Source organism: Aedes albopictus, chromosome 2 (genome assembly GCF_035046485.1).
Source record: "Aedes albopictus strain Foshan chromosome 2, AalbF5, whole genome shotgun sequence".
Lineage (NCBI taxonomy): Eukaryota > Metazoa > Arthropoda > Insecta > Diptera > Culicidae > Aedes > Aedes albopictus.
In genome coordinates this window covers 285,277,739-285,305,366 of record NC_085137.1, presented here as the reverse complement: position 1 = coordinate 285,305,366, position 27,628 = coordinate 285,277,739, and the positions used below count along the sequence as shown (strand labels likewise).

The 27,628-nt window shown below is 39.3% G+C and overlaps 1 protein-coding gene across 3 annotated transcripts in view; it reads left to right on the top strand.

Annotated features, from left to right (window-relative positions):
• The window catches only part of LOC109418473 (uncharacterized), a 226,445-nt gene that overhangs the window by 69,658 nt on the left and 129,159 nt on the right, over positions 1-27,628 (top strand). For all 3 annotated transcript variants that reach the window (XM_029872999.2, XM_062851987.1, XM_062851986.1), the window contains exons 3-4: positions 16,230-17,287; positions 23,502-23,696. In XM_029872999.2, coding sequence (XP_029728859.2) covers positions 16,486-17,287; positions 23,502-23,696 — 997 coding nt within the window. In that variant the 5' untranslated portion in view covers positions 16,230-16,485. The remainder of the gene's footprint in view (positions 1-16,229; positions 17,288-23,501; positions 23,697-27,628) is intronic.

Sequence of the window (27,628 nt, the reverse complement as noted above, 5' to 3'; positions counted from 1 at the left end):
AAATTTCACTTTCAATGAGAAAGTTTTATGTTTTACCGGTACATTTTTTATAAAGTATGGAACGTTTTCAATAATTTATGGGTAACATTGCACATTTTCATGGATCATATGTTGATTCTTTATGGAGCGTTTCTATTTATTTTTAGTTGCAATAAATAGGCTGCCATTCTAAACCCCCTCAACCATTCATCCCTCAGCACGGGTCGCCTGACACCTTGGGGTTACCTGTTTGGTGGACATTCGATTTTTTTTTTAGGAAAATTTGGATTTTTTTGAAGGATACCGGAAAAGCAGTTTTCTCAAGAAGCCCGGGACAAATACCCGAATAAATCCATGGAGAACTTTTCGCTCAGCAGAAGCAATCTGTGGAAGAATTTTTCTAACGTTGTTTAAAGAAAATTATGAATGTAATATTTTTATAACATCCCGAGAAAGCTCCTACAATTTTTTTAAGAAGTAGTTTTAGAAGATTTCTCGACAAAAATCTTGTAGGAACAACTGCAGGATTGCATATGAAAATACCCAAGTACCACACTTGTCACAGAAGAGTCATCATCAACATGACCAGAAACTACTCGTAGTCCTGAACAACTTTTCCAAAGATCGCACCTTCTTGCCTGGCTTCAATTCCGTGCTATACTCCACCAAAGTCGTACCGGAAGTAACAATGTATACTAGCGCCACGTGGTGGTGAAATTTGGAACTATGTTCAACATGACCAGAAACTACTCGTATTCCTGAACAACTTTTCCGAAGATCGTACCATCCTATCTGTCTTCAATCTCGTGCTATACTCCACCAAAATCGTACCGGAAGTAACTATGTACATTAGCGCCTCGTGGTGGTGTAATTCGGAACTATTTTCTACATGATCTGGAAGTACTCGTAGTCCTGAACAACTATGTTGAAGATCGTACCTTCCTATTTGGCTTCAATTTCGTGCTATACTCCAAAGTTGTACCGGAAGTAACTATGTATACTACCGCCACGTAGTGATGAAATTCGGAACTATGCTCTTCATGATCTGGAAGAACTTGTAGTCCTGAACAACTTTGCCGAAGATCGTACCATCCTATCTGGCTCCATTCCTGTGATATATCTCAACCTAGTCGTACCGGAGATAAATATTAACACTAGCGCCACGTGGTGGTGAAATTCGGAACTATGCTCTTCATGACCTGGAAGTACTCGTAGTCCTGAACAACTTTGCTGAAGATCGTACCTGCCCATCTGGCTTCAGTCTTGTGATATATCTAACCAAAGTCGTACCGGAAATAACTATGTATACTAGCGCCACGTAGTGATGAAATTCGGAACTATGTTCTTCATGATCTGGAAGAACTTGTTGTCCTGAACAACTTTGCCGAAGATCGTACCATCCTATCTGGCTTCACTCTTATGATATAACCCACCAAAGTCTCACCGGAAGTAACTATTTAAACTAGTGCCACGTGGTGGTGAAATTCGGAACAATATTTTCAATGACCTGGAGAAACTCGTGGTCCTGAACAACTTTGCCGAAGATCGTACCTTCCTATCAGGCTCCATTATTATGATACATCCCTCCAAAAACATATTTGAAGTAACTATGTATATTAGCGAAATAACTAAAATTGTAACAGAAAGTGTACTCGTGTATTTAAGAAAATAACTTATTGTGTTATAATCAGATAAAAATTACAACAATATGTGATATGAATCTTGCCTTATAAATAACAAGTTTCTATCATAATTTGATACAATTTTGTGTCAATACTATCTGAATGCCAAAGAATCAAACACAGCTTTTATGACTTCTAGTCTATTTGACTAGAAACATTTACTTGAGGCTACTACTAGAAATCCAAAACTAATTGACAGTTATGTTCATGGTTTGTAGGAGATGCACTTTAAAAAAATATATAAATGAATAAAGGATAGAATGTTAAAAGCTCTATGCAAACAAGAATATTCTAATTTTTGTTCCGAAGACCCTGTCTCCAATTCCTGGATACTTCTTTGATCTTGGTCTCTGCCTTTCACTTCGGCGGTTACCTGTACTGACTTTGTTCCCATTCGGTCCTACCAGAGGCAACTTTAAAATCCTCTTTACCGAAAGTGCCCTTTCGGTTGCAGTTTGCAAAAGGCAAGAAAGCTGTGTGTGTACCTACAATACGGTGTTGAAAGAAGGAAACTCTACTGTTTTGTTATTTGAAGCACACTCTCGAGTTCGTTGAATTCTATTACATGCTTCGAATGCTGCCAAAGGTGACGGCCAATTTCAGCAGGAGAAAATACAGCTGACATGCTCAAATTGCGGTACGGCACGAGGAGGCACGCTCGACGAGAAATTCATCGTTTGTGGTTCTGCCATGTGCGATAAATTTCCCAACCAGTTTGTATCATCCGTTTTTTCCCCATTTTCGTGCTCGAAATCACTCTAAGGCAGAACTGTTTCCACCGGAGCAGGAGGAAAGTCATGTGAAATGGATAACGGTCACAATATCAATGAAACGTGTGCCGTGAGCACGCAATGCTGAAAAGAACGAGACCCATCGACCGACCGTAGCTTTAATTAATCCGTAGTATTTTTTCACTTTCTATCCGATACATAGGTATATTCCTCGTCTCAGAAACGACACGCAAAGCAACAGTTTGGTCCGTTTCTGAGCAGTCAGTCAGCAGTCTGAGGAAATGTTTGTTTGTGTAAAAGTTTATGTTTCAGAAAGTTTGATATGTGATTCTAAAACTTCATTCGCTGTTTCTTGGATGTTTTTGTTTACGTGAACGTAGCTATAGTAACCGTCGTAATGCGTGCTACAGAGGCGACATGGCATCAGTATTTATTATTTATGTGAGTTTATGTTTCAGTTGGCCCAATTGTTAAAAGCTGTTTAATGGAATGACGGCTCGCGAGCTCTCTCCGGAATTTAATATTTTATTTCATATAATAGGATTGCTATATAGATGCATGATTGAAACACTCAACATTATTTCTGATGGACAGGAAATGATTCCGTTCACAAAGCAAATATTTGATAGCTCAATTGATCTGGACCAGCTCTTCATCAATAATGAGTTGTTTTAGACCTATCTTCATGAATATTTTTGTGAATACTATGCAGGATGAGTTGGTTGCACGTCTACTGCATACTGTAACATAGTCAGTTGTTTCAAACTATGCTAGTCAAGCACAGCTGTAATGCGGCCACCAATGGTTGATTGTGAACTCCTTAGGCGACGAAGTTGAGAAAGCCGCAAACACCAGCGGCATGCGTCCTCTCCACGATGTTTCACGTCGCCTTAGTTAGACTAAGATGAATGCTATGATGCCTGTGAAAGACACGTCTGCACAGTTATTGACCGACCCTCACACTTAGTTTTATTTCCCGAGCTCGGTTGTGCGAATCTCGGTTTCTCAATTTTAACCGAGACTCAGCTAACAAATTGGTTGGTTGCTTGGTAACGAACCGTGATATGCTGATTCTCGGCATTTATTACCTGAGATCTCATGAAAACAACTTGCTGACTTTTCGGCTATGCAAATCTCGGCATTATTGAACCAAGCTTCGGAATTCTAAATTAAGGACAAACTTCTTGAAATCTCGCTTCAACAGTGCACCAGAACTTCAGGCGCACAAATCTCAAGAAGCAAGCTTCAAACTACAGTGCATTTTATTATTCTGTTCTTGCTCAATGGAAAACAATCTAATCCAATTCAAGTCACATCTGGAGTTCCTCGAGGTTCCCATCTAGGTCCCCTTTTATTCATACTGTACGTAAATGACATTTCCTTCATTCTTGAAAAAGTCAAATTACTTATTTATGCTGATGACATGAAGCTCTTTTTGGAAGTCAGGAATAACCAAGATATAAGTATATTTCAGAAGGAAATTCATATTTTTCACAAATGGTGCTCAAAAAGCTTATTGTAGCTGAATGTTAAAAAGTGTAATTTAATAACTTTTAGCAGAAAACTAAGAACACCCACTAGCGCAATTACTCTAGGAAACCAAGAAGTAGAAACATGTGAAAGAGTTAGGGATCTAGGAGTTATTTTGGATTCTGAACTAACTTTCACAGACCATTACAATACGATCATCCATAGAGCAAATAATATGCTTGGGTTTATAAAACGCTTCAGCTACAATTTTGTCTGGTCCCCTTTCAGAATAACGCATATCGACTGGATAGAATCAGTACAAAAACAATTCCTATTATATGCTCTTCGGAAACTAGGTTGGACAGTATTTCCTCTTCCATCATATGAAGCACGCTGCATGCTTATAAACATTCAGACATTAAAAGAGCGTCGTGAGATCGCCATGATCTCATTTGTAAATGATATTATTTCGCAACGAATTAACTCATCTGAAATTTTATCTAAATTGAATTTCTATGCGCCTACACGGCTGCTTCGTAGTCGAACACCTTTTAAAATTTGTTATAATCGGACGGATTACGCTAAATTTGGACCAATTAATCAAATGATTGACTTTACAATGTCTCGGCATAATCTGAAACAATATTTCAATAACAACAGAAATAGACACGCACAGTTTGAACGAACCACTTTTAAGACACCTATAAAAAATAATAAAATGCATTCATAAGAAATAGAAAACAAAATGTATGTATATGTTTATGTCTATGTACTAGTCTACGTTGGATTGACGAAATAAAGAAATAAATAATAAGCTTAAAATAAGAAGCTCAAGTGTGCTGGTTTTGTTTACGAAGAGATTTGTGCGCTCGAAATCGTGACAAAGTCGGCCATTGTGGGGGCCATTTTAGGATTCTAACAAGTCTGTCCTTAAGTGTGCGGCTGACCACTCCAGTTGAAACGCCGGTTCTAGCACTTTAGAAACCTTTTTCAAGTGTCGGCCATGCTATCAACACCTCAGCATGATTCGCCAGAGTTATCCGTAGCAACACCGAAGCTCCATCATTGCAAGAGATAGAAACAGCCATCCGTAGAATGAAATCGATCAGAGCCCCGTGGGTCGATCAATTCAATCTTTGTGACCTAACGAAAACCTAATTATTTTGTTTATACACTGAAGTTTTTTTTACGCGTTTTTTACGCGGTTTTTTTTACGCGGTACTGCGTAAAAAAACCGCGTAATTTCAAAAAAAACGTCGTAAAAAACCGAGTTTTTTTTTAAAACACGCTTAAAATAGTCAGGATCACATCTAACGTGACTTAACTTTTTTACGACGTTTTTTGAAATAACGCGGTTTTTTTTTACGCGGTACCATTATCGTCGTAAAAAAAACTACATACATATTTCCGCAATTTTGCTCTTTTTTATATATTTCGCCAATATCTATGTAATAAGAATATTCTATTGCCAAGATTCTGAAAATGTTTTGCCGAAATCCAGCTGATTGCGCAAGTATTAGAAACTTTTACAATTTTATTTAATACTAGCTGTCCCGGCAAACTTTGTCTTGCCAAGCTGCGGTGGTTTGACAACTGTTAAGGTCATCGCAGCAACGCACTCTAGATTGATTTAATTTTGATCACGCTGAATTTGTTCCCGGCTCATCAAAAATCAGTATTTTCACAATTTTCATACTATTTCAAATGGTTTTTGTACTTTTTTCTGCATATAAACACAGCCACCATGAATACGAATCAAACCCTGCATAAGTCATCCTGATCGGTTCACCCGTCCGTCAGTTTTGTTGCCTTTTTTAAGTATTGAAAGAGAGGGGCAATATGACTTTTTTTTACAATAAAAGGCATTGCTGCATCAATTATTCTGCAACATATGGTAAACCGCGATATTTCCGGCCGACTGGATGCAAGGCGTCTTAATAAAGGTACCGTGATTTCGGTGAAATTGATCACTTTTCACAGTTTTTGGCTTCTAATTTTTAAATAGTTGTCGATATGATCAAACTCAATGCATTAAAACAAGTGCGACCACGAGTTTCATCAGTCAACGAGGTTGAAAATTTTACTGCAAATCATTTTATTGCAATAAATATCATTTAAAATAAAAAATCAGAAATTTTAGTTTCGGGGTGAAATTGATCAGTCAGTGGAATGTCTTTGTAAGTGCTGAAAATAAATTTTCCATCTGAAATAACCACCCTATAATGCGAAAAGTTTTGTAAAGTCTAGTAAATTCTTAATTATTTAAATTTGAAGTTTATTAAATCTAAAGAAAACGCCTGAAAGTATACAATTTTTATACTAAACAAGTCATTACTTTGGCAAAAGTACAATTTTTATGCAAAATATCCATATTTATAGAACTTTTGATGACGAAATCGGGTTTAGCGAACACTTGGCAGCTATAAACATTCATTCGAATATTTATTCCATGTGCGATACAGCTACGATAACAAAAGTTTGAAAGTGCCTTTGAAATTCGCCAAACACGCAGTTTCGGAAAATATCAAATTAAATACAGAAATATGTGACTCATCATTTAATATCCCTTGAGCCAGGTGATGGTCATTTTCAACAAATTGTTTTAAGTTCAAAGTTTTATTCTTGACAAACGAAAACTGCCCCAACGTTGATCAATCTCATCCCACTGATCAATTTCACCCGAAATCACGGTACCCAAAAAGGGTGACCTGACTGCATGCAAAGTATCTCTACCTGTTGTTCATTGATTACGAAAAAGCTTCCGACCGCCTCAATCACGAATACATGTGGGATGTCCTCAGACCCTCAAGGATGGAGAATTCATCATTGATATCATCGTCATCATTGAAATTTCGAAATCAGTTTTCTCGTTACAAACACACATTTTCTTCATGAAAATGTATTCACTGTATTGCACATGGAATATGGAATGCAGTGAATACATTTTCACTATAAACACTTATGTTTTGGAAGAGAATTTACAAACTGCTTCCGAAATTTCAATGATGACGATGATATCAATGACGAATCCTTCAACCTTAACCTTCCAGCGCGCGCGCCATCAAACAACCGCAACTGCACCGCGCTCGCGCTGCATACGAAAAGCGAGGTTTTTTGGTAGTGTTGTATTTTTTACAACAGCGCGCGCGCTGAAGGGTTAAGGCAAAACTGGAAGCATTTCCTTACTTTTTGGTTTTTGATTTTTTATTGAATAAAGAAGCAATATTTCCAAAATCGGTTTTCGTACACAATTAGAGGAAGGAAATCTCCTGATTTTTTTTTTTTCAGGTGGAAAATGTTTTTCACTCTAAAGGAAACCATTTTTGAATAAAATTCCAATAAAATATGGTTTTTGAAAAATTGGTAAAAGTTTTACACCTTAAAAAATTCCAGGAGTTAGCTATATCCTTCCTCTAACTGTGTATGAAAACCGATTTTAAAAATATTGCTTCGTTATTTAATAAAAAATCAAAAACCAAAAAAATGAGAAAATGTGTCCAGTTTCGCCTTGGTTGTGCCTGAGAAAATCATCGGCCTTATAGAAGCACAGCCCAAGAAACAGAACTAGCTGAATAACAGTTTCTTAAGCTAAAGTTTGCTTAAGATTGGTTTGTTCCACTCTTGTACAGCAAAAATGTTTGTTGGGAGTACAGGGCATTTCGCGCAGAGTACTACACAACGGTGTCGTAACCGATCCCATCCGTGTCGATGCTGGAGTAAGACAAGGATGTATTCTATCACCGCTACTCTTCTTCATCGTAACCGACGAGATCCTGGTAGATGCGATTGATCGTGAACCAAATCGTGCACCTAAATGACTTCGAATTGGCTGATGACGTTGCTCTCCTAGCTCAACGGTGCTCTGATATGCAGAGCAAGCTCGATGATCCTGCCAACCGTTCTTCGGTGACAGGTCTTTCCATCAACGTCAACAAGACCAAATCGTTAGATGTAAACACGGTCAACCCTTCCAGTTTTATGCTATAGGCAAGCAGCGGAGAATATTGAATGTTTCTAATATCTTGGTAGCCAAAAGGTGGCCGATGTCGGCTCCAAGATCGACAAAAGTGCAAAGATCAAGAAGGCGAGAGCTGATACAACGTCGTTGTATCGAAGAAAGGCGCCGTCTACAAATTACGTATGTATCACTTTTGGATGAGGTTGGTGGTGGTGTGGCCAGGCGTTACGGTCATTCCAAAATTATAGGAGTTTCATTTAAGCGTTACGTAATAAATGGATGCTGCCAAAGCGGCAAGAGAGACAGATGAAGTGATGCGCTTGAAAGTTGTGAGTTATCTCATCGCACTAAGGGATGTTTCGCCCATCTAGCTAGCCATAACACATTTTTCAAATACCATCATTGGGGATGAGAATTGGTCAAAAAATGCATACCTCCACATTCATTGTTCAATAATTTTTGCTTCTTTACATGAAAAAGATTTTTGATCACTGGAATGTGATCTTTAGTAATGCATGCAAAAATGATGAAAAAATATTAGAAGTTCGTAAGTTTTCCTGAAATAAACAAGTATTTAAAAATTAAACCATTCTCACCACTTCGAGGGAGTGAGGGACCCATTCTCACCACAACCACAATGATGACACCACAAAATGTTTGGTTTGATATTCGCAATATTTGATGAGATATTTTAGATAATGTTTTGACCCAATCTCGCCCCTCTAACCCATTGTCACCCCCAACGACGGTACATTCTTATTTTGCGCTGGAATTGACTCATAGGTAGTTGTAGAATAATACCTCATAGGGTGACAATGGGTATTATCGGCAGTTTTGTTCTCTTCGCCATGGGGGATTTTTGTCAGCCAAATTGCCTGAAACTTGGCTAGGGAATCGCGCTACTTGGGCGGTGGCTTCTATATTCGTCTGTTTTCCACTATAACTCAGTCAATCTTGAACCAATTGACACAATTCTTGGAATGCGGTGAGATAGGTATAGTATCTACCCGTATACAAAATTTCAAGTCAATCGGTTTAAAATTGACCGAGTTACAGTGGAAAACAGACGAAAATAACAGACGAAGAAAACCACCGCCCAAGTAGCGCGATACCCTATATAATTCAGCTTAGTTGGGAAGGATTTGAGACCAACTCTGAGTTTAATAGGTTTCAAAACCCCCTTAGACGAAGAGAATAAAACGGCCGAGAATAGGTAATTTCCCCTATTTGTATTTCAATCGAACAATCTAGTCTACTGCAGGTCATAGAGGGATAGAGAATTATCGCCGAAAATATTCGGCGAAAGTATGAACCATTTGTATGTTTTCAAATTTTCGAACCGAAAAATGAGTTCCAAAAAATAGAACACAGGGAATCGCGCCACTTGAACGGTGGCTTCTATTTTCGTCTATTTTCCGCTATAACTTAGTCAAATTTGAACCAATTGACACAATTTTTGGAATGCGGTGAGATAGGTATAGTATCTACCCGTGTACAACATTTCAAGTCAACTGGTTAAAAATTGACTGAGTTATAGTGGCAAACAGACGAATATAGAAGCCACCGCCCAAGTGGCGCGATATCCTACCACAAGTATTTTAACGAGGTAAGAAAACAATTAATATCCGAAAAATTTTGTATAGTTTCACAATTAAGGGTTCCTTCAGGGTACCCTTATCTTATCAATTAATCAGCATACAGAGTTACAACGCATTCAGAGACACATACAGATCGAGATTCTACCAGTGTTGAGTAAATACCGGTAAAGGGATCCCACGAAACAGTTTTGTTGATTCAGCCATCCAGTAGAACTTATCATGGAGCATGTGTAGGATTACATTTATAATTGGAAAGGGTGGGTTTACACGTTGAAAAGTTAATCCTACAAACTGTTTTGTCAGTTTTGTTGTAGACGAGAGTCTATGTGTGAGCCAAAACTACAAACGGTGAACTGCCGCGAGCTGTCACTAAAGATGTATGAGCTGTTCAATTTGTATCGTTATCTCAACCGGCTAGAAACATATCACCGTAATTTGAAGCTTTGGTTCGTTCGCCGCCCCGGCTTATGTCCGATGGCCCGTACGGACCCGGTATGGATTTAACCATATCCTCACATGATTGTTTCAGGTGCTATGCGTGGGAAGGCAGGTAATGGAAATACCTTGTTTTTCGTGGATGGGATTGACAGGGTGTTATTACGCATAGCCCGCAATGAAACTATCGTACAAGGCAAGCGGTATAGATTTTAATATCACGATAGATAAGAAAACTAGGTTATTGAATGTTATGATTTACAGATGATTGGAGTTGTTGGAGTTTTTCTTTCTGCATACAATATACATACAGACATGATCAAGTTTGTAGATCATGTTGTTTGATAAAAAAATCATTATTTTCTTAATGTAGAATTTTAAATGATCAATCTTATTCATAAAGTGATTGTTATATAATAAAACGCAGTAGCTCTGAATTTGAAGCAACATTTCCAAAATCAATAACTTTCTTCCGTTCACTCTAACAAATGAATTGTTGCCATTTTTGATCACCGAAGGCGGCGTAACTGAGTCATCAATCAAGTTGAATTGACCTGTATTGGTCTACCCCATTGGGACCGCACAGTGAGACAATCCATTAGATGAAAATGGGGCAAGAGTTTTTCTAAACGGCAGTACGCAGCTAAGTAGTACTCAACGGGTTACGGTAAAAGTCCCCGCCAGTGGGAAGGAACCTCCATCATTGCATGACACACGAAAACTACCTCTTTGATTGTCTCTTCGATCGGCGCTGAGCTTGGGGTAGTAAGCAGTCGGTATACTATTGATTGATAATGAAATCAGTATTGAATAAATTATTAATAAGCCTTATTCCGGTAACATAGCTGTGCATTCAATAATGATTAAGAGAAGTAATATAGTAATACAGGAACGTAGATCAAATGTGATTTGCTGCAGAGTGGCTGATAGCAAGTTCAGACTGTTTCTGATAATAAGCATCACAGCAGAAAACACTGCAACAATAGGAATGGATGTGTTTCAAAATTGTTATTCAAAATTCCCGTAAAATGTTGATATAATTTCTACCATTGAACGATTGGTTCGGTGATTCTATTTCTGTTTTGTTAAAATTAAAAAAAAAGACATATAGCTCACGGATATGCATACATTTATTTGTTCCACATCACATTTAAGACAAGACATAATCAACAATAGTACGCCACAATACTCGGTTCGTGGCTGCCGTTCTTCATCCTCGGTCGCGCCCAATGCTCGCCAAATCACGCTCCACCTGGTCCACCCATCGATCGTGCTCTCTGCGCTCCACGCCTTCTTGTGCCAACCGGATCAGTTGCAAACACCAGCTTTGCAAGTTTGTTGTCCGGCATTCTTGCAACATGTCCTGCCCACCGTATCCTTCCGGCTTTGGCCACCTTTTGGATGCTGGGTTCACCGTAGAGTACGGCGAGCTCATGGTTCATCCTTCTCCGCCACACACCGTTCTCTTGCACACCGCCGAAGATCGTCCTTAGCACGCGTCGCTCGAAAACTCCGAGTGCTTGCAGGTCTTCCTCGAGCATGGTCCATGTCTCGTGCCCGTAGAGGTCTTATTAGCGTTTTGTAGATGGTGCATTTGGTGCTTGGGTGAATCTTTTTCGACCGCAGTTTCTTCTGGAGCCCGTAGTAGGCCCAACTTCCGCTGATGATGCGCCTCCAAATTTCACGGCTCACGTTGTTGTCAGCCGTCAGTAAGGATCCGAGGTAGACGAGTTCCTCCACCACCTCGAAAGTATCCCCGTCTCTCGTAACACTACTACCCAGACGGATCCGGTCGTGATCGGTTCCGCCTACCAGCATGTACTTTGTTTTTGAGGCATTCACCACCAGTCCAACCTTTGCTGCCTCGCGTTTCAAGCGGGTGTACAGCTCTGCTACCGTTCCAAATGTTCTGGCAATAATGTCCATGTCGTCCACAAAGCACACAAATTGACCGGATTTTGTTAAAATCGTTCCCCGGCTGTTGAGCCCGGCTCGTCGCATCACACCTTCCAGAGCGATGTTGAAGAGTAGGCATGAGAGTCTTGTCTCAGTCCCCGGCGAGATTCGAATGAACTGGATAGTTCACCCGAAACCCTTACGCAGTTTTGCACACCATCGTTGCTTTAATCAGTCTAGTCAGCTTCCCAAGAAAGCCGTTATATGCAATAAATATGCACGTTGAAGTCGCCCACACTAGCGTGCGCAGGAATCTTTCTTAAGGGGGGGGGGGGATTGTCAAAATGGTGGTGCAAAAAAGAATCATGGTGTTACACGCAATATGAATTCCCAAGAAGAGGTTTCAACATACTGGGTAATAACATCAACAAGTACTTAATATTGGGATTTTGGAGGATGCTTCGAATGGTGATGATTTCAAGGCTATGCGGAACTTTAATATGAAGTCATTATCTCGACCCTTTGGAAATTTGATAAATGTATCATAAAAAATGGAAGAAATAGTAAAAAATATTGATTATACAAAAGAAAATGTCGTTGTGTAAGATTTTTAATCTTGGGCAATTGCGATGCTAGAAGTAAATATTGAGTCAAAATTCCTGGATAGAAATTTTCTATCGGAATCCTTGTTGAAATCTACAGAGATTCTTCCTCCAGAAATTTCCCCGGGATGCATCCAGGGATTTTACCAGGGGTGTCTTCATAAGTCCCTCTAGCAATTTTCTAGGGATTTCTCCAGAAATTCCTCTTGGAATTTCTGGCGGAATTCCTCCAAGATTTTAAAAAGACAATTAAGGACTGTATCGGAAATTAACTATAAACATTCAAAATGCTCTATCTCGACGCACGGTTGGTCTTTTCATTCCGGTTCTTCTATGAAATCTTCACAATATAGTTAAGTTTAGAACAGCTTGAAAAAATTTGGTAAATTTTTAGTATTATTGAAAATATGGCTCTATGAGTATACCACATAAAATAACAATCTGTACAAACAGCATTTTAATTTTCATTTTTTTAACGTTTCAAACATCTCCAGCGAAAAAAATTGTACGGGGGAAAAATCTGGAAAATATTGATTATTACTAGCAGTTATGTACACATAACATATCACTCAAAACCGACTGTTAAAATCCTTTTTTGGATAGAAAAACCTTCAACATTAAGAATATGGTCTATCCCAAATAAACACCTACTTTTTGGTCGAACTTTGACGCTCTGTTTTAAATATCTTTAGAGGTTATAAAACTCCGTTCTCTGGCAAAACTACCTCTTCAATAGATTTAAATACATACCCAATCGAAAAAAAAATGCAAATTTTCAACTTTATGTATTTTTTATTTGCGTAATCGTTCTTTGAAGACTCATAAAAAAGAGTTCCTCGAAAAATGACCTTTTTTCATTTTTAAGAATTGCCCTGAACTGCGGAGGAAATTTTTCTTGATAAAAATAATTTTCCTATATCATGAGCATTCTGGAAAAGAATATATTTGCGCAAAAATAAGTGAAAAAAATAAATATTTTCCCACAGTTTTCGCAATTTTAAATTTTTAGGAGGTGTCCAAAATTTAAAAAACATATGTGCAATCTTTGAGATAAAAGACCAAGTTAAATGATTATTTTTTGAAAATCAGAACTGCCATTCTTTATTTAAGAGATTTATATAGTATCTCCAAAAATAAAGTTATGTTTATTTCGAACAGATTATTTTTCAGGCAATTGTGAACGTTTATAGTTAATTTCCGATACAGTCCTTACATCGTCTTCGACCTGGCGGCCTCTACAGACTGAACATTACTAACACTCGAAAACGGACAATACATATAACACCCAGTTGCCCAGTGGAGTATTTTCCGTTCGACGAAAAGTTTTCCCCGACTGGAGCGGGAATCGAACCCACTTTCCGAGGCCTACAAGACACCTAAACGACTTACGTCGCTAATCGCTCAGCCACGAAGCCCACAGGATTTCTTAATGGATTCTACCAGAAAATCATAAAGAAATTGTTCCTGGAACTTTCCAGGAATTCCTTCAAGATTTTTTCCAGGAATTTGATCAGGAACTTCTTCAGGAACTCATCAAGAAATTCCTCCATAAACTCCTCCAAAAATTCCTTAAGGAATTCCTCCAGAAGTTCCTCTAGAAATTCCTACAGGGATTACTCCAGAAATTCCTCCAGGTATCCTTCCAGAAAACCCTCTAGAAATAGCTCTAGAAAGTCTGCCAGAAATTCCTCCAAATATTCCTCCAGGAATTCGTCCTGGAAATTTCTCCATAAACTCCTCCAAAAATTCCTTCAGGAAATCCTCCAGAAATCACTCCAGGAACTCTTCCAGGAATTACTCCAGGAATTCCTCGAGAAATTTCTTCAGGAATTCCTCCATGGATTCCTCCGAGAGCTAAACCAGAAATTTCATTATAAATTCATCCAGGGATTCATGTATATCTTCAGAAATTCCTCGAGATATCCTCCAGATATTCCTCTAGGAAGTCTCAAAATTTCTCCAAAAATTCCTCAAAGAATTCCTCCAGAAATTCTTCCCAGAATTCCACCACGAATTTCTCAAAAAAATCCATCAGAAATTTCTCCAAGATTTTCTCCACTTCGTGGATTTCATGCACAAATTTCGCCCAGAACGCTTCCAGGAATTCCTTGTGCAATTTTTTCAGTGATTCCTGCATGAATTCTTGCAGGAATTTCTTAAGGTATTTCTACTCATTCATGATTTTTTTCAGAAATTCATCAAAAAATCCTCTAAAAATTCCTTCAGAAATTCCTTGGGGAATTCCTCTATACATTCCTCCATACATTCCTCCAGGAATCCCTCTAAAAAGCCTTAAATATTTCTCCAGAAATTCTTCTTAAAACTCTTTCAGGTATTCCTCCAGTAACTTCTTAACTTTCTCAAAAAATCCTTCCGGAATTCCTCCAGAAAAATCTCCATGAATTCCTACAGGGATTCTCCCAGGAATTTCTCCAAAGATTCTTTCAGGTATTATTCCAAAAAATCTCCTATGGGTTTCTGCCATAATTCCAGATTTCCTCTATGAAAATCTTAAAATTACAAAAGGAATTTCTACCGAAACTCATTAAGGAATTTCTTCATTCAGAAATTCCTCCATTGATTCATCCATAAATTTCTCCAGAAATTCTTCAAAACTTCCTCCAGATTGTCCTCTAGCAATTCCTTCAGAAATTCTTCCAAGAGTTCCTCCATACATTTCTCCAAAATTTCTTAAGGAATTCCTCCATAAATTCCACCAAAAGTTGCTTCAGAAATTCCTTCAGAAATTACTCCTGAAATTCCTCCAGGGATTGTTCCCTGAGTTCCTCCAGGGATTCCTCCACGGGTTCCTCCAAAAAATCCCAGAGGAACTTCTCCCGGAGTTCTTCCAGGATTTTCCCCGAGGAATCCACCAGGTAATTAGGGTAAAAGCTCCCTTAGTGGAGGTAGTACCAATAGTGGTGGTAGGGCCAATTTAGCACTATTTCGAACAAAAAGCTTGCAAATGACATTTTTAATAGGTACATAATAACTAATTAAAAAAAATTGAGGGCCCATATAGCCGAGGCGGTAAACGCACGGGTATTCAGCATGACCATGCTGAGGGTGACGGGTTCGATTCCCGGTCGGTCCAGGATCTTTTCGTAAAGAAAATTTCCTTGACTTCCTTGGGCATTAAGTATCTTCGTGCCTGCCACACGATATACGCATGCAAAATGGTCATTGGCAAAGGAAGCTCTCAGTTAATAACTGTGGAAGTGCTCATAGAACACTAAGCTGAGATGCAGGCTTTGTCCCGGTGAGGACGTTACGCCAACGCCAAGAAGAGGGGGGAGGGGATAATAACTAATTAATAACATTAATTCAGTTTTGTGTTCAGGATTTTCCGAAAAACCTATTTTAAACAATTATTTTCCTTAAATTTTTTGCTCCTTTGCACCTATAGTGGTGGTAGTGTTCCTATAGTGGTGGGTCCCATAAGAATTCAATGGGATGCGCCACTATAGGAACCAATGTTAAATTTTACCTCCACAACAGGAACCATGTACCTATAGTTGGTGCAAGTGATTTATTAGCAAAAACTTAAATAAACAATGGTTTTTACATTTTTCCTAGCAAATTTAAGTGAAAAACTATCGATTAACGTTTTCAAACTTTTTATTTTGTGGTATTATAAATTTTATTCAATTATTTTTCTACAAGGAGCTACTAATAGCACCACTATTGGTACATTTACCCTATTTGATTTCTTTAATTTTATTCTAATGCATTTCTATTATTCTCTGCTTTGCACCAGATAAGCGGTCACAGAAATACCACTAATAATATAATACCATCCATCTTATCTTTTTGTACATATGATATGTCGAAAAAAAAAAACTAATTTATTTATTGGGTTTATTTCCTTTTCATTTCAGATTTAATTATTTCGTGTTTCGTTCAACATGTGTACGTCAATGCCGCGAAGTGCAATGTGATTGCTAAGGTTATTATGATGTTCGAATTCATTACGTTTCCAATTTACTTATGCTAGGTAGTACATATTAGGAAGACTTTCAGTGGGGTGGATCAAAGACGATTTTTTTCTTGTGCCTGTAGAAAAGCAAACAACGTAAATGTTTGGTATCCCAGTGCAAGCGGGATAAATTTCGCCATGCTCCGTGGGGGCCAGGAATGTACGTAATATTTCCGGCAGATGAATTAATATTGTTGACATACGGAATCGCAGTACCGAGAGTACCACCACGACCAACTCTGGACAACCTGCGAGAGCCACTTGTCCCCATCGGCAATAGGCCTTCTTCCGCCACCATCCTGTCCCCCAAGCAGATAAATGATCCCCGTCGGATCCAAGGACCACCCCTCACGTCCTCTTCCGCACCTCTTACCCCGCCGACACTTTCACCTAGAGACAGAAGCCCGGAGCCTAGTGTCAATTTCTCACCGGACGATAGGATTTACGATTACGACGATTCCACTCCACTATACGATACCGATACGACTGTAAACTATGTAAGTCGGGAGCTCCACCTCCCTCCCCTATCCACGGCACCTCCATTGGGATCCAGACCAAACACTACCTCAGCTGCCAAAGGGAAAGAAAAGTCCAAATCCAGACTCCACCTTAAGCTAGGGCGATTGCGACCACATTCCTCCACTGAACCAAGTGAATCTGCCCGAATCCGTGAAGATCTGCAAATCCACGTCTCGAACCCAGTGTTCACCCGTGAAAACCTTCGGCAGCGCAATTTTGACGCCTTCTTCGAGTCTGGCGAAACGGTATATTCGCTAGAGAAGAAAGAGAAACCTCCCCCTGCGAGTGCGGAGTCCCTCGAATTGAGTCCATGGAATACCTGTGAATCTCCCGGAGTTCAGCAACGTTCCATTTCCGTTGGATTCTTCCGAAAAGGCAAATCCCCAATCGGTACCCAACGAGCCAGGAGTGCCGAACTAGAACTTGAAGAGTCCCAGAAAGGTGACAGGTGCCCCTGAACAACTTTATTGGTTGTCATTCTTTTTGCCTAATCCTAGAGTGAGTTTTCCTTTGGTGGAATGTGTTCTGTGATTAACACTTGATGGCCATATCGGTATCACTAACTGCTTTTTTGTGCTGTTTTCTAACGCTACTAGTTATATTGTGTTGGTTTTTTATATTTTTTTGTATACATGGTGCCAATTTACATAATATGTTGAAACTTCTCTACGTATCAAAGCGTATTACTCAAAAGAAAAGGAAGCATCCATAAATGACGTAGTATTTTTGATTCCACCTCGAAGCCTTTTTTCCTATACCTAATACGCATCTCCCCCTCAAATTCTAAGTCATTTATGGACGCTCCCTAATAAATGAAGGATTTTTGTACAAAGTTCAGAACGATTTTCAATATTTTAATGTAACATTCGTTAAAAAACGTCCATAAACTGTGTCACGCTTTGAATAGGAGGTGGGTAAGTGTGACGATCCATACATAAAAATTAAAGGTCTTATAAAAAAAGCGTTGCTTAGAGGGAAGGGCTAGGACTTGGTCAATTTTTGCTTGACGTAATTCACTTTCCCTTGATAACTTTGGAATGATTGTCTTTATTTGCCTTACGATAAAAGAATTTCCATTTTATGGGTTGGCAATTCATAACGAAAGTATTTTTTCACAATTTGTAGCCATCTATTTCCCCCTTCAAGATGTTTTGTATGAAAACCAAAATATTGTTGTACCTTACTTTACCTTACCGATCAGACTAAGGCCTGAGTGTCCTCTGCTGTACGTAGGAGTCGTCTCCATTCTACTCGGTCAATGACTGTGTATCTCCAGTTCCGCACAACTGCAAAGGGTTAGCATATTTTTAGGACACCAAATTTTCTAGAAAATTATCCATGCAATTTCTGTAGATATTACTCCAGGGTTTTTTTTACATACATTCCACTTGAAATTTTTCCAAGTTCTTCGCTAGGAGGGGTTCATCAATGTCTCAAGGATTTGAAAATATTTAAGAAAATTTCCAAACAAGTTTAGGCTTCAATAGTCATTTAGCAATTCTTTCATAAATTTATCCGGGATATTATGAAACTCACCCGTATTTATGTATCTTTTCTTCTACGATGATTTATTAGCTTTCAAAAATATTCTATTATTCTGCCTTAAACGTTTTCTTTAATTCCACTATTCCTGACCTGAAACTTATATGAAGACAGACAGTCTATTTGCAAATTTTTAAAGAATGGAATATAACTTCTGTTTTTGCCTTTGAGAAATGCAAGCAATAACTTGAACACAGCTGTTTCAGGACTTTGCATAAACTTCAGTATGCTTAATTCAAACAAGAAATAAACCTTTAAGTACAAATTTAAATTTTGTGAAATTATACTTCGTCGCCCAATTTCAAGTTTTTCTTAAAAAATCAATGCCACATGTGAAATTTAGCAGATGGGTACATTGATTCAAAATAGGAAGTTATAATCCCAGAAACTATTTTCAACACAGGTGGTGACTTCAACATAGGCCATGCAAAGACTTAACTCTCAATATCCGTAGAAGACTGCCACCGTCTACAAAGTTAGCTTGATCAGTTCGTTGATTGATGCCAACGGAATGAATTGATCATCAGCATTCCAAAGTGCTCAGCTATGACGTTTCACCGCTTAAAAAAGCCTATATTGTTTGACTGCGAAAACAATGGAACAGTACTGTAAAGAGTTTAAGAAGTTAGTGTTAGAAGAACTGACGTTTAAAAACCACTATGCTTCTGTAATCGCCAAGGCCAATCACCAATTGGGATTCATTTTGAAAGTTGTTAGAGATTTTACTGACCCCCACTGTTTGAAATCTTTGTACTGCGCACTGGTTCGTCCTCTTCTAGAGACTGCTGCTATTGTTTGAACGCCCAATGATGTTTCCTGAACATTGAGGATTGAAAGAAAAAAAAACCGTATTAATCCACCTAGTGGTGATAGTGCCTTTCTCGTCGAATATGTACTCATGATCTTTCCGTCGACGTAAGCATCCTGAATCCTGTGAATAATTTATTTCTAAAAGCAAGAATCCAAGCCATTATCGAGTTACTGATGGCACATATTTCCGTTGTTATGTTCAATGCATAGGCAGAGATAAAAATATCAGGCCTCTTAGTTGACTGCGCGAGGAGCAATCAGTCGGATCAAAATTTTGCGCAGCAATTTTAGACGCAAAAGGGGATTGAAAAACTTTGCTCAAGGTTGATGCGATTAAATTTTAATTTTCTCATGTAACCCCCATTCTACTGTATATTTACACCTCAGGAATATGAGAAGATGTGATTTGATGAGCCTGCATCAGTTTTGTCAAGATTTTGTTCTCTTACACATATTTATCGCTTGCATTGATTATTTTCACTGTTTTTACCACTTCCTGTGAGATACCCGGAATCGGACTGTACCTATTGTTTCAAATATGGTCTGAAACTAGTCTCTTGTTAACTGTTTAACAGGTTTTCTGAAAAGCCGAAAATTGATGTGCCTGCATGGATTTGATTCATTTTACATTTTGGTCATTCTGGCGGGACATACAAAACGGGTTCTACCGGTAGTCTCTAATGTGATCTGAGACTATATTTTTGCAAACTGTTCATCAGGTCATCGAATAAGCCTCATCAGGTCATCGAATAAGCCTCGGTTCGCATGCATGGGTTTGGCTCTTATATGCATTTGACCACTTCCAGCAAGGCACCCGGAACCGGTTCCGGAGTACTACCGGTTGTCTTAAATATGGTTTGAAACCATTTTCTTGTTAATCGTTCATCAGGATTTGATGTGTTACATGCATGGATTTGGTTCACTTTTACATTTGACCACTTCCGGCGGGACATCCGGAACTGGTTCTAGAGCACTACCGGTCTCTGCTGGCTATTTTCCTGCCTACTGTTCACCAGGTTATCGGAAAAGCCGCTATTTCGCATGCAAGGGTTTGTTTCACTTTTATATTGGACCACTTCCGGCGGGACATCCGGAGCCGGTTCCGGAACACAACCGGTAGTCTCTGCTGTGATTAAAGGCTATTTTCCTGCTTACCGTTCTTCAGGTTATCGGAAAAGCTGCAATTTAATGTGTCGTATGCATGGGTTTGTTTCCTATCTACATTTGACCACTTCCGGCGGGACATCCGGAGCTGGTTCCGGAACACTACCGGTAGTCTCTGCTATGATCTAAAGCCATTTTCCTGCTTACCGTTCTTCAGGTTATCGAAAAAGCTGCTATTTAATGTGTTGCATGCATGGGTTTGGTTCCCATCTACATTTGACCACTTCCGGCGGTACACACGGAAGCGGTTATAGAATACTACCGGTTTTCCTCAAAATAGTCTGATTCCATTTTATTGCTAACCGTTCATCAGGTTATCTATAGAGACGCAATTTGAGGTGTCGCATGCATGGGTTTGGTTCAATTTTATATTTGGCCACTTCCGGCGGGGTACTCGGAACCGGTTCCGGAACACTACCAGTAGTCTCTGCTGGGTCAAAGGCTATTTTCCTGCTCACTGCTCATCAGGTTATCGAAAAAGCCGCTATTTGATGTGTCGCATGCATGGATTTGGCTCACTTTTATATTTGGCCACCTCCGGCGGGACATCCGGAACTGATTCCGGAATACTACTGGTTCAGATATGGACTGAGAGTATTTTCCTGCTTACCGTTCGTCAGGTTATCGAAAAAGCCGCGGTCTGATATGTCGCATGCATGGTTTTGTAGCATTTTCATATCTGGCCCCTCCCTGGGGTATCGATCCGGAACACCTAAATGGCCATAACTCCAGAACGGCTGAACCGATCCGATACATTTTCAATAGGAACCAATGGGACCAGATTCCGCGTCGAATGAACCGTCGGTCATAAAAATCAGTTGAGGTTTACTGCCAAAAAGTGATGTGAGTTTATTTTGTACACACACATACTCACACACACACACATACACACACACACACATACACACACACACACACACACAGAGACATCACATCAATTCGTCGAGCTGAGTTGATTGGTATATGTGACTCGACCCTCCGGGCCTTCTATCAAAAAGTCATTTTTGGAGTGAACATATAGCCTTTCCAGTACACTTAGTGTACGAGAAAGGCAAAAACGGAGGTGCATTCGTCTAGCTCTTCGCCATTTACCATGACGTGATCCACTGAATTTTCCAACATATGCTGCTCGTTGTCAGTTGCTTGGAATAGACACTCTACAGAAAAGGCGTAATGTTCAACAAGCGATGTTTGTGGCCAAACTTCCAAGGAATGAAGTATAGAATGTCCTGTTCTTCTTATGAAAAAATCTCGCTTTTTGTACTCCGCATTAGCGTGGTGTTGGCGGTAGTGGCCAACCGCGCGACTGCCGGAAGGTTATTCGTTCATCCTTATCGTAAGGGGAATTGTGTTGAGCCAGGTTTTTTTTTTATTTATTAAGATTTTCAAGTCAAATGTAAAAAAAATAAATTTAAAATTATCAGGTGTTAAAAACAAAACTTTGTGATACAATTTTTTTATATGTTGGCTGTGAAAGTAGGGTGGTGGTCTTAACAGACATATTATTGCAGATGCATCATACATATTTATTTGGATAGGCTGAGCGTCAGCTTGTGATAGTTGTAGGAGGACCTTAAAAAAATCATAAAAATCGATACAGTAATTTGCGCAGTGTAGTTTTTTTTTCAAGCAAGGCATATAAAAGGTTCGACAAATAATAGGGCATTAATATCAAGATACTTTTATAATGTTCTTCCTTTGGAGTTGTGAATGTTGTAGAGGTCAGAAAGTGGATGGCTTGTTGAACAGCTAAAGCATGTCCACGTTAAATTTTGGACACCAAATTATTGATATTACAAACAATTCAGTGGCAAAACATGCGAACGTCGGTGTTTTCTGTTAACTTTAGGCCATTACCTAGAAAGCAAGCTTTAGTTCATTCAAATCTTTTCATGTAAATATATAAAATAATTGATTTTTTGCATGCCTCATAAACCAAGGATAGGATGACAAGAATATGAATCTTGGACCCAAAATTTCCACTTTGAAGAAGCATCACCCTTCCTGAATGCAAAATTTTTCATGTTTTGATGTATCGCTTTAAATTGTCAAAAATCTATCGAATAACGTAAATCTATTCTAGAATGAGTGAAAATTTAGAACTATATATGATAATTGTGGGAATTCCTTCAGTTGGTATCATGTGTTTATGATATTAGTAACATTCAAGAACGAAACACATGACTAAAAACGTATTGCTGTGAGAATAAGCTAAAAACAAAAAAAATGCAAACAATATGACCCTGAAATTTGAGATTTCTAGCAGATCACTGAAATGTCTCTACTGATGCCAGAAACTATCAGGTATCAGAACATAGACACAGGTGCCACTAACATGCTAGAAACAAACTGTATATATGCTGTTTATTTTTATTTTTTTCTGGTACATTAACTTCATGTTTGAGTAACATTTTTTTAAGTTTGTATCTTCGTTTTATGATTCTGCTGTATTTAGGTGTCCGAAATTTAACGTGGACAGGCTTCATGCTGAATTATTCTTTTCAAGATCACGCTGACTTACAAGTAGCTTGTAACTTTTCGTCGTAAACATTCGATTATCCTCACGCAACATAAAAGTACTCTCTTCCAGCATAAAGTTTTCAAGTTTACGATAATACCTTATTATGCCTTAATGAACTGCCACAACGTTAGGGTATGCCATCAACACCTACAAGCCTATTATCAAAACAACTTCAGCTCCGTTCAACAATCCAAAATCAGATAACATAATTCAGTGGAAAATTAGAGGTAATTTTCTAGACGCTTCAAACGCTTCCCAGCTAACTGACTTCGTGACAAAAAAAAGTAGGTACTCCGCGTGTAATAAACGCGCCACAAATTTGTTCAGATGCGAAAACAGAGTATCCCATCGTTGTATCGCGCATTAATGTCCCGGTTGTTTTCCCATCCTTCGGTTGACGCTTGGTTGCTTCTCGTTTTTTTTTACGTGGTTATTTTTCCGCTACTGGCGCCGGTCTTTACCGTTAACGCTTTTGAGCTCTAACTTTTCCCTTTTACGGCATCTAACATATTTTCAGCTGCGTGTAAACAGACGTTAATAAAATCAATGAGTAAATAAACGGCATGTATTTTATCGGAACCATTTTTTTTTTGCTCTTTTTGCACTTTATACTTGCAGAGTCATCAAAATCCCATCGTAGTATATTTAGTAGCAAGCGAGGAGGTACGACACTGAGCATCGTCCCGGTGTCGCATCTGCCTCTTGGGGGAAGCATGTCTTCCTCCGGAGGAGTTCTGAAGGATTTAGGTCATCCCGGCCTAAACGAGGCTCTCAAATCCCACAACAGTGTCACCTTTAAGCTCGTTAAAACGGGTAAGTCGAACGATTAGATTTGTATCATGTTCCGATAATTCCTTTAGGAAGCAGCTATTCTGAGACGTGTCAATCCTTCATCAAAATTACTTCCTTCCTGGGCGTTGAAAGCTTAATTTTCCGTTGACATTTCGTTCTAGGAAGAGTTTATTCAAACCATTTGAAGTTGATTGAGATGACTAACCAGCTTTGAATGTAGTGTAGAGTGCTGGCATCTTGTGCTGTTGGAAGATGTATTAATAACTCTTCTATTCGTCAGGGCAGTTCTTCTGGTTAAGGGGTTATCGTAAACCAAGGTCAAACCTTGGTCGAAATTGATAAGACGTTTTTCAGTTAGATCAAGCGTACACATGTCTATACTGTCCTTTACAGACTTGTATCGATTTGCTGGTACGACTTAACGTACTGAGAAAAAGTTGAAAATTAGAAGACACATAATGTTGATTGATTGACAAATTGAGAAATGATATTGTAAAAAAAAATCGCGTTCAGGTGGGATTCGAACCTACAACTCAGTATTCGCTAGACCGGTAATTTTACCAACTGAATCACAGAATAACGACTCCAAGCTCCCAACAATACATACATTTATTTGTTCAACATCACATTTAAGACAAGACATAATCAACATTAGTACGCCACAATACTCGGTTTGTGGCTATCACTCTCCATCCTCGGTCGCGCCTAATGCTCGCCAGGTCACACTCCACCTGGTCCGCCGTTCGTACTCTCTGCGCTCCACGTGTTCTTGTGCCAACCGGATCAGTATCAAACACCAGCTTTGCAGGGTTGTAAGTGCAGCGAGCTCGTGGTTTATCGTTCTCCGCGACATACCGTTCTCCTGCACACCGCCAAAGATCGTCCTTAGCACGCGTCACTCGAAAACTCAGAGTGTCTGCAGGTCCTCCTCGAGCATGGTCCATATCTCGTGTACGTTAAGGACCACCGGTCTTATTAGCGTTTTGTACATGGTGCATTTGGTGCTTGAGTGAATCTTTTTCGACCGCAGTTTCTTCTGGAGCCCGTAATAGGACCGATTTCCGCCGATGATGCGCTTATGAATTTCACGACTTACGTTGATCCGAGGTAGACGAATTCCTCCACCTCCTCGAAAGTATCTCCGTCTATCGTAACATTACTACCCCTACGGATTCGGTCGTGTTAGGTTCCACCTACCAGAATGTACTTTGTTTTTGAGGCACTCACCACCAGTCCGATCTTCAGGCGCGTTTCAGGCGGGTGTACAGCTCTGCCACCATTCCAAATGTTCTGGCAATAATGTCCATGTCGTCCGCAAAGCACACAAATTGACCGGATTTTGTGAAAATCACTCCTCGGCTGTTGAGCCCGGCTCGTCGCATCACACCTTCCAGAGCAATGTTGAAGAGTTTGTTTGAGAGTCCGCCACCTTGTCGCAGTCCCCGGTGAGATTCGAATGAACTGGATAGTTCACCCGAAACCCTTACGCAGTTTTTCACACCGTCCATCGTTGCTTTAATCAGTCTGGCCAGCTTCCCAGGAATGCAGTTTTCGTCCATGATTCTCCAAAGCTCTGCGCGGTCGATACTGTCGTATGCCGCTTTGTTGTTGCCGATTAAAAGGTGATGCGTTGGGACCTGGTATTCACGGCATTTCTGGAGGATTTGCCATATGGTGAAGATCTGGTCCATTGTCGACCGGCCGTCGATGAAGCCGGCTTGATAACTTCCCACAAACTCATTCGTTTTAGTTGACAGACGACGGAAGATGATCTGGGATAGCACTTTGTAGGCAGCATTCAAAATAGTGATCGCCCTGAAGTTCTCACATTTCAAATGGTCGCCTTTTTTATGAATGGGCAGATTAACCCTTCCTTCCACTTCTCCGGTAGCTGTTCGGTTTCCCAGATCCTGACCATCAGTCGATGCAGACAGGTGGCCAACTTTTCTGGGCTTATCTTGATGAGTGCAGCTGCGATACCATCCATACCAGCTGCTTGGTTGGTTTTGAGCTGGTGAATGGCATCCATAACTTCCCTCAGTGTGGGGGTTGGTTCATTTCCGGCATCCGCTGCACTGATGTCGTCGTTTCCTCCGTTGCCGCGGTCGGATCTGAAAAAGGGATAACATCTATTTGTATTATCTAGTTTGTATTATACCGGGGATTTGTGGTTTGCATAGAACCGCATCGATGCAGTTGCGGTGCATCGGATATCGGAAACTTCGGCGGCCTTCTGACGCCTCAGTTCCTGAATCCTCTATGCGGCTTCGCCGCATGGCTTTTGCATTTTTTTTGGCACAAAATGCATTTACGTTTATTGCTTGTTTTTTGCCTTTTTTTGATAATTTAATTTTTTGTTTTTTTTGTATTTTTTGAATTATTTATTGCTTTTTTGATATTTTTTTTTGTGAATTTTCTAATTTATTATAGAAAAATCGGATTTATATATGGAAAATTCGAAGTTTCTTTGTGGGAAAAATGACTTTTTTTATTGTAACAGTTGATTTATTCATTGCATATTTGACGTTTTTAATTGCTCCAAAATCAATTATTTATGGAAACTTTTGATTTATTTATGCTTTTTCTTATCTGTTTATGGAGCTTTTGTTGAACACCCTTGTTTCTTCACTGGGAATTTTGGAATTATTAATAAAAAATGATCACTGTCTTACGTGTCGTTGATATTTTAGTCTTCGTTTTTCTGTCACTGACAGTTTTCACTGAGAAACAATTTACACCATAACTCCCGAACAAACTTCCAATCACCGCAAACTTTGGGTATTGTTATTAATTGGAGTATTAACCATCTGTTTCATTTGTTCATTGAGTCGACTTTTGCGTTTGTTCACAGAAATTGATTATTTTCCGATGTGCAAGAGAATACTCATGACAGGGATTTGAATGAAAAAGAGAAGCATTCAGCTGACAATGAATGTGGCGAAGAACGAATGAAAAAATGAGAATGCTTCAGCTGTATCTCCACCGAGGCTTTAAAACATAACGTCGAAAGACAAAACTTCAAATGCCAAAATGCCGGTCTAAGCACAAATATGTCGAAAGGAAAAACGTCGTAAAAATAATCTAAGCAAATAGTGAGCTCTTTATTCTTTTAAAGGTAACCCATTCTTTCATTTTTCGACGATTTGTCCTTTCGACGTTTTGTCACCCATTCAAGTTGTAGAAAACTTTAGTACCACGTCCCAGTCTCGGAGCAAGTTCGATTGTCCCGGGCTATTATGGAGCAGTGATTAGATATTGTAGAATATCCATACTCATACTCCATCTTTTAGGGTATATCTTTTATAGAGTCAAACAATATATGAGCGAAGCTTTACTTATTAAACGTTCTCATTCAATATTTTTGTAAGCAAATTATATAAAAATATACTCAATGCACCATTGCTCCACCGTCAGCCAAGCCTATCAGTCATGTCGTTTTCCAATTTCCGATAAACGAATCTAATCAAAGATCGAGCGTCGCTGTTCCAAAATAAAATACCCCGTCGCTTACGGACACTAAACCTAGGCGACGCAGCCGTAAAAATAGTCAAGTGCAGTGCTAAAAATAAAAACCATTGAACTCTCCTCCTACAGTCTCCGAAACAAACCGGCACACCCCAGTGCAAACGTACAAGAAGCCGCTTGAATCGATTTGGGTCGAACAGCATCGTTTTCAAACGCCGAGAGATCATCTCTGGGTCACCCACCTGTCACTGGCTGGTGCGATCTTTTCTGCTTTCATTAGAGTCATGATGTTGTTCTCTACGCAACGAAGGCTGTGAACCAACTGCAGCGTTTTATGAGGTAGGGTATCGAGCCAGTGGGCAGTGGCTGGTATTTTGGGCAGGTTTTCGCCTTAACTCAGTCAATTCAAAACCAATTGAAATTTTGTACGCGGCTAGATATTGTATGTATCTCTCTGTGTTCCAAGAATGGTGTCTATTGGTTTAAAA